This window comes from Oncorhynchus tshawytscha, linkage group LG13, assembly GCF_018296145.1.
Source record: "Oncorhynchus tshawytscha isolate Ot180627B linkage group LG13, Otsh_v2.0, whole genome shotgun sequence".
NCBI classification, from domain to species: domain Eukaryota; kingdom Metazoa; phylum Chordata; class Actinopteri; order Salmoniformes; family Salmonidae; genus Oncorhynchus; species Oncorhynchus tshawytscha.
In genome coordinates, this window is record NC_056441.1 from 46,256,720 (window position 1) to 46,275,937 (window position 19,218).

The 19,218-nt window shown below is 42.9% G+C and overlaps 1 protein-coding gene across 7 annotated transcripts in view; it reads right to left on the minus strand.

Moving 5' to 3' along the window:
* LOC112265009 (protein furry homolog) overlaps positions 1 to 19,218 on the minus strand; it is a 212,100-nt gene that overhangs the window by 130,786 nt on the left and 62,096 nt on the right. For 6 of the 7 annotated variants that reach the window (XM_024441990.2, XM_042295782.1, XM_042295781.1 and 3 more), the window contains exons 3-10: positions 14,115 to 14,168; positions 12,511 to 12,653; positions 8,580 to 8,670; positions 8,046 to 8,125; positions 7,870 to 7,950; positions 6,416 to 6,584; positions 5,682 to 5,774; positions 1,339 to 1,437 (exon numbers count right to left, since the gene is read on the minus strand). In XM_024441990.2, coding sequence (XP_024297758.2) covers positions 1,339 to 1,437; positions 5,682 to 5,774; positions 6,416 to 6,584; positions 7,870 to 7,950; positions 8,046 to 8,125; positions 8,580 to 8,670; positions 12,511 to 12,653; positions 14,115 to 14,168 — 810 coding nt within the window. The remainder of the gene's footprint in view (positions 1 to 1,338; positions 1,438 to 5,681; positions 5,775 to 6,415; positions 6,585 to 7,869; positions 7,951 to 8,045; positions 8,126 to 8,579; positions 8,671 to 12,510; positions 12,654 to 14,114; positions 14,169 to 19,218) is intronic. The other variant, XM_042295783.1, reaches the window with a different exon arrangement.

Below are 19,218 nucleotides of genomic sequence, written 5' to 3' on the forward strand. Positions count from 1 at the left end.
GGGCCCTCGGAGTGTGGTGTCAGGAAAATAACCTCACACTCAACGTCAACAAAACTAAGGAGATGATTGTGGACTTCAGGAAACAGCAGAGGGAACACCCCCCTATCCACATCGATGGAACAGTAGTGGAGAGGGTAGTAAGTTTTAAGTTCCTCGGCGTACACATCACAGACAAACTGAATTGGTCCACCCACACAGACAGCATCGTGAAGAAGGCGCAGCAGCGCCTCTTCAACCTCAGGAGGCTAAAGAAATTTGGCTTGTCACCAAAAGCACTCACACACTTCTACAGATGCACAATCGAGAGCATCCTGTCGGGCTGTATCACCGCCTGGTACGGCAACTGCTCCGCCCACAACCGTAAGGCTCTCCAGAGGGTAGTGAGGTCTGCACAACGCATCACCGGGGGCAAACTACCTGCCCTCCAGGACACCTACACCACCCGATGTCACAGGAAGGCCATAAAGATCATCAAGGACAACAACCACCCGAGCCACTGCCTGTTCACCCCGCTATCATCCAGAAGGCGAGGTCAGTACAGGTGCATCAAAGCTGGGACCGAAAGACTGAAAAACAGCTTCTACCGATGCAGCGTAAACCCCACCAGCTGAATGTTATTCATGTCGTCGTTCAGCTATGACTCGGTGAAACATAAGATATTACAGTTTTTAATGTCCCATTAGTAGGATTTTCGTGATTGTAGTTTGTGTATTTTGTTATCCAATGATTGTACGTTGGCTAATAGTACTGATAGTAGAGGCTGATTACCTATTCGCCATCGGATCCTTACAAGGCACCCCAACTTACGTCCCCGATATCTGTCTCTTTCTCATGTGAATGACGGGGATTTGGGCTCTTCGGGTGTCTGAAGTAAATCATTCGCGTCCGACTTAAAGAAAAATTGTATTCCAGTACAAGGTGAATAATCGCTGTCCTGATATCAAGAAGTTATTTTCGGTCACAAGAGACAGTGGCAGAAACATTATGAACAAAATACGTTACAAATAATGTGAAAAAACACACACATTAGCACAACTGCTTAGGAGACGGTAAAATGGCAGCCATCTCTTCCGGCGCCATTATTATGAAGAGTTTGAAGAGGTTGCCTGTCCTCTCTTGTGAATCGTTAGTTAGAGGAGCAACAAGGAGAGTGCCTCTACACACGATTGACCTTGAAATGCTTTGAGGCTTGAGAGACACCACAGGCATGTTTGCTATGCACCAGTTTTACACTGTCCAGCCACTGTGGCTTTTGGAGAAGAACATCAACAACTCTGGGCTCTGTGTGTGTGTGTGTGTGTGTGTGTGTGTGTGTGTGTGTGTGTGTGTGTGACTAACCAGAGAGTGTTTTTTCCTGGAGGAGAGGTCCAGTGTTGTGTCATACAGGCTCTCCACAAAGTTCCTTAGACACGGCACATTCACCTCGTTCTTAACAGCCTGGAAATGGAGAACACATACTCAGCATCACACATGTACACACACACACTCAAGCACACTCAAATACAATAAACTTTGATATGCGCATGCCTCACCCACCTGAGGTGCTCTCCTTTTCAACCATCTATTTCCTATGTTTGAGGGGTGCAAAATTCACTCGTCACTTAATTAATGATGTATTTCATTTTACTCTGGTGACTCTTTCCTACTGTTGCTAGTGCCATAAATGTTTTCCCGCTAACATAACGACAGCGGAAACATGTGTAATGACCTGTCAAACTCACTCTAGTATTGCCTGAAATGGACTCGATGGTCTACATTGGCTTTCCGTTGCATCTATAAAGAACACTAATGCTTGGTCGGGGATTTAATACACTGTCTCAACACTTACATCACAAGAAAGAGAAGAAAGATGACTTTATTTTGGTGGGTGTGGATTTTTTGTGTAATTGAAGAAAGTAATGATTTAATACAGCTGAAATGTTCACAAATGAGATGTGTTGAAATGAAAGCAACTTCTGAAAAGGAAAACTCAGATTATAGTGATACTATGCCTGATCTTGCAAACAATGTAAAGTATGTATAGATAGGAGTAATCTAGATCCAAGCGTTTTGATTTTAAATAATGTATTCTTCTCCTGACGCACTTGTTGAATTATCATAGAGAACGTGACAACACTAGTAATTAATAATGAATGAGACCGTCTAGATTGCGCAGGTGAGTGCAGGTAAGACAACAGATTTTTGGTGTTCCACGCCTTTATATTAATTTATTAATGTATGCAAATGAGGTACATATAATTGTATCTTTATTTTATCATAACGTCTAAAATAATACTTACTATATTAATAACTTTTATATATGAGTGCATATTAAGAGGAAAAAAAACTGAAATTTGACAATAAATGAAATATCTAAATTCCTACCAAAATGCTTGAATGTCATTCGTTATTTTGTCCGTGCCAGTACAATGTTTTATGTGTTATAATTCAGTCAATATCTGATGGATTTTAAAGATTCTAAAAGTTTGGATTATCTTTATCCATGGTCCAACTGGTGCATTTATTAGAATCGTTTTTATAACCTATCAAACATTTTAGACCGTTTCTAATAGAATTGGGGTTAGGATTAACCTTAAACAGTTGTTGTTTAGTAGAATAGTAGATAACATTTATTGGTTGGGTCATGACTGTCCTGTGAGTATCCAAATTTCCCAGATAGCCTATACAGGTATGATTAATCATTAACATTGCTAAATTAATTAAATTAGCTTTTTCAAGTTCATTGAAGTCCAACTCCCACATTACTGATCCAGTATTGATGATTAATTATAGTCTATAAGGTGAATAAAATTGCAGCTTCCAAGACTCAAAACCAAAACTATCCAGACTGTCTTGGTGTGTTTGGACCATGATAGTTTATTTGTGATGTGGGCACCAAGGAACTTGAAGTTCTCAACCTGCTCCACTACAGCGCAGTCAATGAGAATGGGGGCATACTCGGTACTCCTTTTCCTGTAGTCCACAATCTTGTCCTTTGTCTTGATCACGTTGGGGGAGAAGTTGTTATCCTGGCACCATACGACCACCCCCTCTGAGCAACCTATCAGAGGGGGTGGCCCCTAATTAGTGAACCCTCACCCATGGAAAGATTGATTGCTGACCTCAGCAGCGATACGATCCCAAACTATGCCCAAGGCCTGAGAATGTTAGATCAAAACTGCAGAAATGGCAAAAAACGCCCTCCAAAATAAACCATCAGGTGCAGGCCTCATACAGGTTCTCTCCAGTATAGTCCTGATGTATGTCAACCAGCAGAGATTGACATCGGTCCAGTACCTCAGTACACAGCAGAAGCACAAACAAGAAACGGTTGAGATGAAGGGGCAGGTGGAGAGACCAGGAAACTGATGATGAAAAGGAAAAGATACTGCTAGCTGAGGAACTGCATTTGAGAACGGAACAATTAAAAGAAATGGCAAAAACTTATGACGACGAACGAGCATAAACTCTTGAACAAAATCGTCTTCTACAGGAAAAAAATCATCTTGATTCAGCCAAAAATAAATATGACGAAGTCCACGCCAAACTAGATAAATCTGATGAATTAGCTACAAACAGGGGTGCGCAACTTGATAACATGCAGGCAGTTTTGATGAACAACACTCAAAGCAATAATGTTCTAGTCCAAATGCTGCAAACCAAAGACGATAAGTTAATGAACACAATGACTAAGTTGGATGACAAAACAGTGGAACTCATTGATGTCGCTGACCAGATGATTGATGAGAGAACCCAGGTGAGGAAGATCTAAAAAATGATCTCTCAGCAAGCGGAAGAAATCTCATCACTGAATCTCTCGCTCCGCACTCAAGACCTCTACCTGCAAACCATGACAGATAAGTTTGAGGCTGAATGGAGCAAGTGCGACACTCACGTGTCTAAAACAAGAACTCTAATTGCCCAAGTGGACTCTGCGATGCAGCAGAATACCACCCTTAGGTACCACCTGGAGAAACTCTGTGCTCAGTACACCAAGGAGTTAAGACGACAAAGTTTCAGACTTTACCTCTCTCAGGTGTCCATCAGTCTTTTCCTCTTGGCCATTTGTCACGGAGTAATATGGCGCCTCCATGCCAACAAAGCCAAAGCTTGGCTTTTCCTCTTGGCCTTTCGGCCCACAATTCCCCACAGGATGAAGCCAACCCTCTCCGTGCACTTAGCGCGGAAAGCCTTGGCAAAATCGTTAAAACCTTTGAAGCCAAACAAAACGAAGACATTTTTAGCAGTTATAGAGGACGCCTTGGATGGCTACCCGAATGCTACGGATACTGACAGGCTTTACCTGTTGAAGCGAACGCCAAATAGATACGTGACAAGGCTCATCCGTCTACAACAGCAACACGTGAAAAACGACTACTCGAAACGTGCACGACTTTGAAAATAGAATTTAGTGGTTCTGCATTTCACAAACACGACAGCTCGCTGGCTAATACTGTCTAACAAGCTATGAATGAACATCCACAAGCATACTATCATAGGCTTCGTTCAGCTTAGTCTGGCCTACTCAATGAAACAGGAATGGAAGAGCTATTACCATTCAAACAAATGTTTCTGTCAAACATGTATCCTAACTTCATTATTAACTACATTGGCCCTACAGCCCACTTTGGTTTGCCAATCTCAGAACTCAGAGAGCTTGCGAGCACAGCTTTCGAGGCATCAAAAGTCAACCTTGCTAAGACCTCTGACATCTCAGTTTTCAATATTGGACAGGAGCACTCACTCCAGTTAGAGGGTGTGTCATCAGGGATAGGAGCCTTGAGAGATGACGCACAACAAAGGTATCTACCCCGAAACCACGATAACAATAACCACCTCGGTCAAACTAACTATAAAGAAGGTCGGCTGCAAAACGACTACCGCTACAATCAACCTGATCGTTCCGTTCCTGCACCCAACCCACACAAAGTGTCATGGCACAAGGGTAACAAAGGCTTCAATGACGATCAAATCGTAGACCAATGCTCTCTAGAAGCTCTGCTAAGAGAAGTACAAAAGCACCAGAAATTTGACAAAGAGGAAAAAGATAAGTCGACATGACCAGGTGTGGATTTGCCGGAGAACACGTCCACCGAAATGAACCCCATTTGCGAGGACGGAAACAATCCAATTATTCTCACTCAAATCCCTATCCAGGTTTTATTCGATCAAGAAACGAGCTTAACCCGTGGTGCGCTAATTGATTCAGGCTCGACAATATCGCTCATCTCTCAAACATTGTTCAAAGATCTCAAAAGGGCTTTGAACCCAGCTAAATGTTGGTTAAAAGTGGAACGATGCAACACTAAACTTCGAGGTTTCACTCAGACTACCTCACCTCTCACTTTGAGACTCATGCTGAAACTAAACAGAAAAATATATACAAATATTTTTCTTAAAGTTTAATGTTTAAAGATTACTAATATTACTGTCCACACTACAAAAAATATACAAATACATATAATTTTGTCCTTCAAACATTGAATTTAAATGCTGTAGAATTCCATTAATTCCTATGGAGGACTGCTCCTACTGGGGAGTGCCAATATGGCCGACCAGTGGCTTTAAAGCCTCTCAGTGGCCAATACATATAGCATCAGCAATCCAGGATTTATAAACAAGTATCGTTTTCATGGAATCTTCAAGACGTCAAGGAAAAGACGTCATATTCTAGTTGTCATCTGGTCAGATAACCAACTTACTGCCGCTACAGGAACTAGGATCTCCACAAAGAGGCCGGCAAGGGCATGCTTAATGTCCTTGTCCTTCACTTCCAGGAAGTACTGGGCACAGTCCTGCAACAGACAGCAGCACTTATTAAATATAGCATAGACCCTTACATCATAAGGATTACATGTTGTAAACAATACAGTCAGCCACTAAGGTCAGGTCACATGCTGGTCAACAAAAAGTCACGAAACTCCACCCTTCTCATAGTGTACACTTGAACACATTCTCGCATGGATTTATTAATGGTGGAAACTCACTCCAGCCAATGCTTAAACCAATCATATGATTTTAAATGATTGACAGGAATTTCTGGAATAGGTGGTGAATTGGGACGAGAAAAGGAAAGAAAGGCCTAGGATTAGAAAAGTATACAGAATGCAAAGGGGGGGATTCAAGCTGAAGATAAGAGGAATAAAGAGATTCTAGACTTATTTTAGTACTGTTAGAGATGACCATTCTCACTTATGGGTTCCGATCCCACTTCTGACACTTATTACATTGTTAGCTACATGGATAAGACAGAGAGACATGAGTCAAGTTCATATGTTTACTAAGAAGATTAAAGAGACTAGGAAGACTGCTTCCTATCACTTATAGAATTCACTGGTCCTTCTCAAACATGCAGGATTACACACTTGTTTGAGACAGGTGGGCCTATAATCATCACTTCTGCAGTTTCCGTAGAGCTCACTGCTCACTTCTGTACCTGCATGAAATGGAAGGAGGCTTCAAAGTCCTCCACTGGATACATCTTGATGCGGAAGAACTTGACACCCATGATGAGGCTGATGGTGCTCTGGACCACGTAGGGACTCTGCTCCTTCTGTCTCAGCTCCTTCAGCTCAAACATAAATTTTTTCTTCACAGCAGGAAATCTGAGAAGGAGAGGAGGAGACAGAGAGTTGGAACAAGGGCAGAGTCCCGAATAGCACCCTATTCGAAATACAGTGCGCTACTTTTGACCAGGGGAAATTAGCCCATTGGGTGTCTATTACCAGAATGCTGACATAGTTAACACAAGTAATAACGAATTTCAATGGATGATGCAAGCTAAATATGCTAACGAGCGCAAACAAAAATAATCGAATTGCAAAGACAGTCAATCCAGCTCATGAAGTTATACATATATAGGCAGGATCTACCGAATGTCAGTTTTGGTGAGTTTGAACAAGTGAACGTCAACGAGAGACATTGTGCAAATGAACAAAGTTTTGATGCATGCTTGTCTGAAGGAACAACAGTACTGGCTCTGGAGCAGCATGTGTTGATCAATGAATGCTACAGATTGGCTGGAGATGCTCATACCTGGTGTCCCAGTTTTATTATAGTGGTGTGTTCATAAGAGCACGCAACAGACAAATGTTTTGATCAGGACCCCCATTCAATATAATCTGAAAGGCAAAACTGATCCTAGATCAGCACTACTACACTATGCTAATACTACCCAAATCATAGCTCTATTTCTAAGGGCTTTGTTCCTTCGCAGCGATGATCTGGAAAGTTCCAATAAACACACAGCGATTTTCAGTCCTAGTATGGAGGGCAAAAGACTTGTCCAAAACACATGTCTTGTGATCCACTCAGGTCTAGCTCTCTATTTAAACCAGTGAGATTCTCAGGCAGATGTGTACAGAACAGAAGCAGGAGAGAGCATTGTGACAATTCAAACATACCACAATTGCTAAACAGTCATTAGTCATCTCCAATGGCAACATTAAACATGATATGTATCCCAAATGGAAATCTATTCCCTACATAGTGCACAACTTTTTACCAGAGCCCTATAGGTCCCAGAAATAGTGCACTATATTGGAAATAGGGTGCCATTTGGGACAAAGCCGATGGTATCCCCTGAATGACAACAGAATATTGTCACACCTGATCAGTGCTATGGTACATGTTTTTTTTAACCGCATACATTATTGTCCTGCATCTTCAAGTGTAGGGTAATTAAAATATGTTCAAATACTGCCCAAAGAATGACAGCATACTATCTTAACTATACAGTAGCCTATGAATTAATTAAGGAATGAATAAGTGAATGAATGAATGAACAAATGAATATAGAAATGAATGAATGAATGAATGAATGACATACAGTATGGATTATTGTTTAAAGATGATGAACTGTGAACTGTGGCAATGAACTGTGGCACTTACTTGGCCTGGGATAAAACTCCTATGACTTCTGCATAGAGGTCTGCTACAATGTGCATGTTACCAGTGTTAGGACCATGATACCTGGCAAACAAACAGACAGGTGTAAGAATAGGGAAAAAGGAAAGAAAGAAATACTGTATAAACAGAAAGTCATATAAAAGCAGAGCTGAACATACCCTTCTTTGTATCTAAAGTGCTTAAAGGCCAAGTTAATGACTTCACTGACCAAACAGTCCAGGACAGGGTGGAGCGGCATCTGGTCATAGAGAGAGAGCGCAAGTGAGAGGGAAAGAGGGTGGGCGGGGCACTGTCATGACAACATTCTGTTACAAACAGAAAACTCCAGTCATGAGTCTGAGATTGAGCAAACGGAATATAGCTACGCTTTATGCTGCGTACCAAATGCCACCATATTCCCACAAAGGTGGAAAGTAGTGCATCTGGTGGAAAGTAGTGCATTATATAAGGGATAGGGTGCTATTTAGGGTGTATCCAAGAAGTCGTTGTTCTGTAAAATATCCCTCAGGGGAGCCGAATCTATTGACGATGTGAATGCTAACATTGGTCAAAATGCCACTTATGTTCAGGATACAACACAAACTTTCACTTTAAGAAATGAAGAGTTTTCTTCTTCCCAGAACATTAAAGGAAAATAATGTGCTAGGTGGGTTTAGTGTTTTAGAGTGGAGTATATAGAGAAAATTAGTCACCTGTTTTAAAACTTCTATAAGTACGAGGGAGAAGATGAAGTCGATTGCCAGATCCCTCCTTTCAAGTAGAAAATCTCTGTGCTGTTCATCACTGTGAAACATCAACAGGGTTGGACAAGTTAGCACAAAGCTGTCAAACTACAACAGTTACCAAGTTATGTCACAGATTACACCACACAAATGGGAAAATAAATTACAAAAGTGAAATTGATTTATCATTATCCAATTTGCAATTCCAATAGCATTTCGGCAGCTACAGTTGAAGTCGGAAGTTTACAAACACTTAAGCTGGAGTCATTAAAACTCGTTTTTCAACCACTCCACAAATTTCTTGTTAAAACTTCTTACGGATACGTGGGACGGTAGCGTCCCACCTGGCCAACATCCGGTGAAATTGCCAAGCGCGAAATTCAAAAATACTAAATTCAAATATTTAATTTTCTTGAAAATATATGTGTAATACATCAAAATAAAGCTTAACTTCTTGTTAATCCAGCCAAGGGTTCAGATTTCAAAAAGGCTTTACGGCGAAAGCAAACCATGCGATTATTTGAGGACAGCGCCCCACATACAAATGCATGACAAATCATACACTGCTCAAAAAAATAAAGGGAACACTTAAACAACACAATGTAACTCCAAGTCAATCACACTTCTGTGAAATCAAACTGTCCACTTAGGAAGCAACACTGATTGACAATACATTTCACATGCTGTTGTGCAAATGGAATAGACAACAGGTGGAAATTATAGGCAATTAGCAAGACACCCCCAATAAAGGAGTGGTTCTGCAGGTGGTGACCACAGACCACTTCTCAGTTCCTATGCTTCCTGGCTGATGTTTTGGTCACTTTTGAATGCTGGCGGTGCTTTCACTCTAGTGGTAGCATGAAACAGAGTCTACAACCCACACAAGTGGCTCAGGTAGTGCAGCTCATCCAGGATGGCACATCAATGCGAGCTGTGGCAAGAAGGTTTGCTGCATCTGTCAGCGTAGTGTCCAGAGGATGGAGGCGCTACCAGGAGACAGGCCAGTACATCAGGAGATGTGGAGGAGGCCGTAGGAGGGCAACAACCCAGCAGCAGGACCGCTACCTCCGCCTTTGTGCAAGAAGGAGCAGGATGAGCACTGCCAGAGCCCTGCAAAATGACCTCCAGCAGGCCACAAATGTGCATGTGTCTGCTCAAACGGTCAGAAACAGACTCCATGAGGGTGGTATGAGGGCCCGACGTCCACAGGTGGGGGTTGTGCTTACAGCCCAAGGGGGTTGTGCTTACAACACCAAGATTGGCAAATTCGCCACAGGCGCCCTGTGCTCTTCACAGATGAAAGCAGGTTCACACTGAGCACATGTGACAGACGTGGCAGAGTCTGGAGACGCCGTGGAGAACATTCTGCTGCCTGCAACATCCTCCAGCATGACCGGTTTGGCGGTGGGTCAGTCATGGTGTGGGGTGGGATTTCTTTGGGGGGCCGCACAGCCCACCATGTGCTCGCCAGAGGTAGCCTGACTGCCATTAGGTACTGAGATGAGATCCTCAGACCCCTTGTGAGACCATATGCTGGTGCGGTTGGCCCTGGGTTCCTCCTAATGCAAGACAATGTGGCTGGAGTGTGTCAGCAGTTCCTGCAAGAGGAAGGCATTGATGCTATGGACTGGCCTGCCCGTTCCCCAAACCTGAATCCAATTGAGCACATCTGGGACATCATGTCTCGCTCCAGCCACGAACGCCACGTTGCACCACAGACTGTCCAGGAGTTGGCGGATGCTTTAGTCCAGGTCTGGGAGGAGATCCCTCAGGAGACCATCCGTCACCACATCTGGAGCATGCCCAGGTGTTGTAGGGAGGTCATACAGGCACGTGGAGGCCACACACACTCTAAGCCTCATTTTGACTTGTTTTAAGGACATTACATCAAAGTTGGATCAGCCTGTAGTGTGGTTTTTCACTTTAATTTCGAGTGTGACTCCAAATCCAGACCTCCATGGGTTGATAAATTTGATTTCCATTGATAATTTTTGTGTGATTTTGTTGTCAGCACATTCAAATACGTAAAGAAAAAAGTATTAATAACAATATTTCATTCATTCAGATCTAGGATGTGTTATTTTAGTGTTCCCTTTATTTTTTTGAGCAGTTTATTTCAACCAGGCAGTTGCAACACGAAAGTCAGAAATAGCGATATAATATATGGCTTACCTTTGAAGATCTTCTTCTGTTGGCACTCTAAAAGGTCTCAGTTACATTACAAATGTTCCTTTTGTTCGATAATATCCTTCTTTATATCCATAAAAACTCTCAAACGTTACCAATAAACTTATCCAAACAAGTCAATCAACATTTATAATCAAACCTTAGGTACCCTAATATGCAAATAAACAATCAAGTTTAAGACGGAGAATCGTTAATGTCTTTACCGGAGAAAAATAACAAAGAACGCGCTTTCCTCCACACGCTTGGAAACACTACAGCCAAAATGGGAGCCACCTAGAAAAAATACAACTTCTCCCTCATTTTTCTATAAACCAGCCTGAAACTCTTTCTAAAGACTGTTGACATCTAGTGGAAGCCCTAGGAACTCCAATCAAGGAGGATTTTGCCCTATAATAAAAGTGCCAGCCATTGAAATCAGTGATATGCTGAATTTGTTTGGGGGGGATGGTTTGTCCTCGGGGTTTCGCCTGCCATTTCAGTTCTGTTACACTCACAGACATTATTTTAATAGTTTTAGAAACTTTAGAGTGTTTTCCCATTCAAATCTACCAATTATATGCACATTCTAGCTTCTGGGCCTGAGTCGACATAACCTGAAAGGTCGCACAGAAAGGTCGCCACTGCTCCAAAACCGCCATAAAAAAGCCAGACTACTGTTTGCAACTGCACATGGGGACAAAGAATGTACTTTTTGGAGAAATGTCCACTGGTCTGATGACACAAAAATATAACTGTTTGGCCATAACGATCATCGTTATGTTTGGAGGGGAAAGGGGAAAGCTTGCAAGCCGAAGAACACCATCCCAACCGTGAAAGCACGGGGGTGGCAGCATCATGTTGTGGGGGTACTTTGCTGCAGGAGGGACTGGTGCACTTCAAAAAATAGATGGCTTCATGAGGAAAGGAAAATGATGTGGATATATTGAAGCAACATCTCAAGACATCAGTCAGGAAGTTAAAGCTTGGTCGCAAATGGGTCTTTCAAATGGACAAGCATACTTCAAAAGTTGTGGCAAAATGGTTTAAGGACAACAACGTCAAGGTATTGGAGTGGCCATCACAAAGCACTGACCTCAACCCTATAGAAAATCTGTGGGCAGAGCTGAAAAAGCATGTGCGAGCAAGGAGGTCTACAAACCTGACTCAGTTACGCCACCTCTGTCAAGAGGAATGGACCAAAATTCACCCAACTTATTGTGGGAAGCTTGTGGAAGGCTACCCGAAACATCTGACCCAAGTTAAAAAATTTAAAGGCAATGCTACCAAATCCTAATTGAGTGTATGTAAACTTCTGACCCACTGGGAATGTGATGAAAGAAAGCTGAAGCTGAAATAAATCCTTCTCTCTACTATTATTCTGACATTTCACATTCTTAAAATAAAGTGGTGATCCTAACTGACCTAAGGCAGGGAATTTTTACTGGGATTAAATGTCAGAAATTGTGAAAAACTGAGTTTAAATGTAGTTGGCTAAGGTGTATGTAAACTTGTATGTAGACTTCAACTGTATATGCTTCCATAGCCATCTGTTATGCAATAAGTCAATGATAATGTCAATCAATTCAGGCACAATGTCTTATAATGTACAGTGTTTTCTTTGTGTTTGATTTCTGGTTATAAAATGTGACAGGGTGCTCATGGGAAGTCCTATTGGCCGTTCTGTCTCCTGTACCATCAAAAGGTGTGTGTGTGTGTGTGCATATACGTGTGTTACTTTTTTGACTTGGTGTTGGCTCTGGGTCTGTATTCGTGTGACTCTGGGTCCTCTAGACCGTTCTGTCTTCTGTACCAGTCAAACAGTGTCCTCAGAATGGATGGGAGGCAGTACTCCGCCAGAGAACTCATAGCAGTTATCACCTGAAAGCAAATAAATGCAAATGGTGTATACGTATTGGTCAGTCAGATCATTATTACATAACACTGTTTCCTCTAGCCAAAAACCTGACATAACGTAAAATCAACATCCATATTTAGATTATATTTACTTGGAGTTGACAACAAATGTTAATTCTTCTTGAAATTAACCAACCCTTCAAATCTTGTCGTTGATTTGTGGTTGAAATCTGGTTAAAATGAGTGCACGTTGACCACTTTTTTTTGTTGTCAACCAAATATTCAATTGATGTTGTCACGGATCCCCCCCGGTACTGCTCATTCTGTTCACCAGTTCCGCAGGTCTTCTAGGCTTCACTGAACGGGATTCATTATCATCAACCCCGGACTGTCTTGTCTGATTACACACTCCTGGTTCCCATTCTCCTGATTAATATGTTATATACGTGCCCTCTGTTCACTCTGTCTTTGTCAGTTATTGTTCCCATGTCCGTTGGTCGTGTGAGTACCTATGCGTTGGTGCAGCTGTTATGCTGCATGCTTTATATATTGTGTATATTGTTTTGGGCGTATTAAAACCCCCTATTGTGTTTTACTGCGCATTTATCCAAATCCTTTATACCAGCGTGACAGATGTTGTTGATAGATGACATTGATGGAATGTTGGTTCAACATAATTTTGGGTTGTATCTCTTTCCCGGTCATGTTTCATTTATATCTGCATCAAAATCATCATGTCTTAACCCTCACTGTCCTCCACACAACAGAAGCTGCAGGCAGTGAGAGGGGATGGGAGGAAAGGTAAAAGAAAGAAGAGAGAGACAAGGGGAAAGAGGAGACGAGTGGAGAGGAGAGAGAATGGAGAAGGGACAGAAGAACAATGGAGACCCGAGATAGAGAGATGGGAGACAGGGTCCTGGGAGACTAGGAGTTGAGGTGCCCATGGGGTGGCATGCATCTCTCCAGGGAGGAGAAGGAAGGAAGGAAGGAAAGGCGGGCCGGCTTGGACCTGGATACAAGCACACGGAAAGGGAGGGGAGTCTGGTGTGACCAGGGGAATACAGCGGGCCTTCATTCAGCACGGGCAGGAGAAGAATCCTGCCTCTGTACACTGTTGAATGGCATCAAGCCTTAGGCACCCGGAAACACATGCACACAGGAACACACACACGCACACAAACACACACTTGTGTGCTCACACACACACACACACAAACCTTCTACTATACAGGCACCTAGAGAACCACAGATTTGGAGAGACCCCGTGGGGAAGGTTGAGTTAGGCACTACCCAGCCAACAAGCATTAACAGTGATGATGGGCTGACTGCTCAATACAACAAGCTTGTGTATCATTTGTTGAGTAACCTTTTCTGAGACCTGAAAACCTGCTTTGGCTCCAAGAGCTAAAATGTATTCGCTTGAGCTCAGCTCCCACAACCCTGCCTCACTGATTTTTCTGTCCATTAGAGAGTAACAGTTCTTACCTGGTCAAACTGAGGATCCTCACCCCTCTGCAAAGATTTGATCAATGGTTTCTCCTGTGAAAACACAACAGAACAATAATAGAATAAGAATAGAAAAAAAACAAATTAATAAATGAATTCAAAAACAAAAAAGTGAAAGTTCTATAGAACTTCCTCTCCTAATTCTCTCCATTTCTCATATCAGGACCTAGTGTTGGACATTCTGGGTATTTTTGGAAAGGGGAGTTATGATCAGTTGATGTATGGTCATTATATAACCCAGGGTAGGTCCAAATGGAACCCTATTTCCTATATAGTGCACTATTTCATAATCCCTATATAGTCCACTACTTTAGACCAAGGACCACAGGGTTTATATAGAGAATAGGGTGCCATTTGGGATGCAACCCCAGAGTTAATAGGAAAAGACACCAGTCAGTTGGAGATCTGGGCAGCTCCTGTCAGACAGACAGGAGAGATGGGACATTAACAGAGATGGGACATTAACGACGTGCCGCATCGGTCTTTACTCAGCTGGATAATGCCCATAATGCCAGTCACCCAGTTAGCGCCTTGGGGTCTCATTTATTAAAATAGTCTTGCGCTCAGATTTGACCATAAATTGTGCGTGCTGTGCGTTGATGTCGTATGTTATTAATGTCGTCCACACACCAAGGTTGGAAATGATGCATCTTGACCTTGATGTAAAAACCTACATGGGTCATTTATTTTTAGTTGCAAATGTATGAAACATACTTATGAAGTGATTTACACACGCTTGTGTTTAATGCATAGACAGTACCTTTTTAGGATGCGTTCTCCTTCATTTTAAGAACTGAAGGAACGCAGAAATGTGGTATAAAACTTAGCAAATTCTATATGAGGGCCCCAGGACAGGCCTACCTCTCATGACCCCTGGGGAGGCCTCTGTGCCAGTGTTCTTCACTTTATGTTGGTACATTGGTATGTTGGTACATTCCAATGATTCTGCCATACTCTTAGATTGTTCATGTAGCTACATACAGTCTGAATCTAGAAAACATTGGAGTGATTGAAATCTCAAGAGTCAAGTTTATACTCTCCTGCATAAACTTCTGCCTACATTACTTAATTGTTAACTTACAAGATACTGCATCAGATCCGGTCTCAGGGATGGCTAACTCTGGACGTCCCTTCAATCTCCACAGAGTTGGGTACACCTTATGCGTGGAGTAATCTCCAATGCACTTTACGATTGGAGGAATTGGTGCCTCTAGGGCATTTCAGACGGCTGTTAGGGGACCTTTTTACAGGGAGAATGTAACCATTTTTTATTATTGTGTTTTGCTTTTCATGTATAATAACGTATATTATATGATATTATATTTTGATTTGTATTGTTGTGCAAACCAGGGCTCATCTGGAAAAGAGACCGTGGTCTCAGCATTGACTCCCTGTCAAACTAAAGGTGAATAAAAAATATAGTTATTTCTGTCTTTGTGAAAGCAGAATCTGTGCATCAGCATTTTCTCGATCTCCAAGGTGGCATAGCAGTTCAGACGTCTTTTGTCCTCGTCTTGTCGTGTCCTGTATATATATATATTTACAACTTTTTTCACATACATTTTATTTTTATTTTCCATCAACTCATCTTCAAAACACTCTCCTGCAACCCGCCTCACCAATTTATATTTATAAAAAAGTATTATTTACCTCAAATCTGTAATCCTCCAAGAAGCTAGCCAGAAACTCCAAGAAGCTAGCCTGAAACTAGCCAGAATCTAATCCAGAAGCTAATCAGAAGCTAGTTAGCTTCTTTACTGGCAAATCGTTAGTATTCAGCTAACCACGGTTTGTGGTCATCAGCTATCCTTTAGCTCGAAAATCTATCGCCAGTTCTGTACGGCGCAGCGCGGCTCGGAACGGAACATACCGGACCAATTTTTCTCTCCATGTCCCTGGATTTCGACTGCTCTCTGGACATTCATACCCGGATCTCACAGCTAGCTAGCTGCTATCCGTGTGACTATCGGCCTTCGTCGATTCCGGAGCAAACATCAATTATTCCGGAGCTAGCCAGCTCAGTCAATCACTCCTGAGTTCCATCAATCACTCCTGGGCTGCAGTCACCTATCCGGACCCGTTTTACTGCCTACGCGGAGCCCCACCGGGCCTTCACAACTGGACTGCCGACGTTATCTACCCGAAGGAGATCCGGCTGGCTCCTCCATCGCGACTTTACCTGAACGCCCATCTGCGGCCTCCTAACCGTTAGCTGTCTTACCGGCTGCTATCTGAATAGACAATCGGACAATTTATTTATTTTTATTATTATTATTATGTTTTCTTCTTGGGCCTCTATAACTATATCTATTGTTTTTATTTTTGTTGTTGTTGTGTGAATTGGATTAATCCCCTCTACCACACGGAACCCCACTAATCTACTGACGGAATGCAAGAGATGGCTAACAACAGACCTCCATCCTATGCTAGCTTGCTACCGATGGCCTGGCTAGCTGTCTAAATCGCCGTGACCCCCAACCAACCTCTCCACTCACTGGACCCTTTTGATCACTCGACTAAGCATGCCTCTCCTTAATGTCAATATGTCTTGTCCATTGCTGTTCTGGTTAGTGTTTATTGGCTTATTTCACTGTAGAGCCTCTAGTCCTGCTCACTATACCTTATCCAACCTATTAGTTCCACCACCCACACATGCAATGACATCTCCTGGTTTCAATGATGTTTCTAGAGACAATATCTCTCTCTTCATCACTCAATACCTAGGTTTACCTCCACTGTATTCACATACTACCATACCTTTGTCTGTACATTATACCTTGATGCTATTTTACCGCCCCCAGAAACCTCCTTTTACTCTATGTTCCAGACGTTCTAGACGACCAATTCTCATAGCTTTTAGCCGTACCCTTATTCTACTCCTCCTATGTTCCTCTGGCGATGTAGAGGTGAATCCAGGCCCTGCAGTGCCTAGCTCCACTCCTATTCCCCAGGCGCTCTCTTTTGACGACTTCTGTAACCGTAATAGCCTTGGTTTCATGCATGTTAACATTAGAAGCCTCCTCCCTAAGTTTGTTCTATTCACTGCTTTAGCACACTCTGCCAACCCGGATGTTCTAGCTGTGTCTGAATCCTGGCTTAGGAAGACCACCAAAAATTCAGAAATTTTAATTCCAAACTACAACATTTTCAGACAAGATAGAACTGCCAAAGGGGGCGGTGTTGCAATCTACTGCAAAGATAGCCTGCAGAGTTCTGTCCTACTATCCAGGTCTGTACCCAAACAATTTGAACTTCTACTTTTAAAAATCCACCTCTCTAAAAACAAGTCTCTCACCGTTGCCGCCTGCTATAGACCACCCTCTGCCCCCAGCTGTGCTCTGGACACCATATGTGAACTGATTGCCCCCATCTATCTTCAGAGTTCGTGCTGCTAGGCGACCTAAACTGGAACATGCTTAACACCCCAGCCATCCTACAATCTAAACTTGATGCCCTCAATCTCACACAAATTATCAATGAACCTACCAGGTACCTCCCCAAAGCCTTAAACACGGGCACCCTCATAGATATCATCCTAACCAACTTCCCCTCTAAATACACCTCTGCTGTCTTCAACCAAGATCTCAGCGATCACTGCCTCATTACCTGCATCTGTAATGGGTCAGCGGTCAAACGACCTCCACTCATCACTGTAAAATGCTCCCTGAAACACTTCTGCGAGCAGGCCTTTCTAATCGACCTGGCCGGGGTATCCTGGAAGGATATTGATCTCATCCCGTCAGTAGAGGATGCCTGGATATTTTAAAAAAATGCCTTCCTAACCATCTTAAATAAACATGCCCCATTCAAGAAATTTAGAACCAGGAACAAATATAGCCCTTGGTTCTCCCCAGACCTGACTGCCCTTAACCAACACAAAAACATCCTATGGCGTTCTGCATTAGCATCGAACAGCCCCCGTGATATGCAGCTGTTCAGGGAAGCTAGAAACCATTATACACAGGCAGTTAGAAAAGCCAAGGCTAGCTTTTTCAAGCAGAAATTTGCTTCCTGCAACACTAACTCAAAAAAGTTCTGGGACACTGTAAAGTCCATGGAGAATAAGAACTCCTCCTCCCAGCTGCCCACTGCACTGAAGATAGGAAACACTGTCACCACTGATAAATCCACCATAATTGAGAATTTCAATAAGCATTTTTCTACGGCTGGCCATGCTTTCCACCTGGCTACTCCTATCCCGGTCAACAGCACTGCACCCCCAACAGCAACTCGCCCAAGCCTTCCCCATTTCTCCTTCTCCCAAATCCATTCAGCTGATGTTCTGAAAGAGCTGCAAAATCTGGACCCCTACAAATCAGCCGGGCTAGACAATCTGGACCCTTTCTTTCTAAAATTATCTGCCGAAATTGTTGCCACCCCTATTACTAGCCTGTTCAACCTCTCTTTCGTGTCGTCTGAGATTCCCAAAGATTGGAAAGCAGCTGCGGTCATCCCCTCTTCAAAGGGGGACACTCTTGACCCAAACTGCTACAGACCAATATCTATCCTACCGTGCCTTTCTAAGGTCTTCGAAAGCCAAGTCAACAAACAGATTACCGACCATTTCGAATCTCACCATACCTTCTCTGCTATGCAATCTGGTTTCAGAGCTGGTCATGGGTGCACCTCAGCCACGCTCAAGGTCCTAAACGATATCTTAACCGCCATCGATAAGAAACATTACTGTGCAGCCGTATTCATTGATCTGGCCAAGGCTTTTGACTCTGTCAATCACCACATCCTCATCGGCAGACTCGACAGCCTTGGTTTCTCAAATGATTGCCTCGCCTGGTTCACCAACTACTTCTCTGATAGAGTTCAGTGTGTCAAATCGGAGGGTTTGCTGTCCGGACCTCTGGCAGTCTCTATGGGGGTGCCACAGGGTTCAATTCTTGGACCGACTCTCTTCTCTGTATACATCAATGAAGTCGCTCTTGCTGCTGGTGAGTCTCTGATCCACCTCTACGCAGACAACACCATTCTGTATACTTCGGGCCCTTCTTTGGACACTGTGTTAACAACCCTCCAGGCAAGCTTCAATGCCATTACAACTCTCCTTCCGTGGCCTCCAATTGCTCTTAAA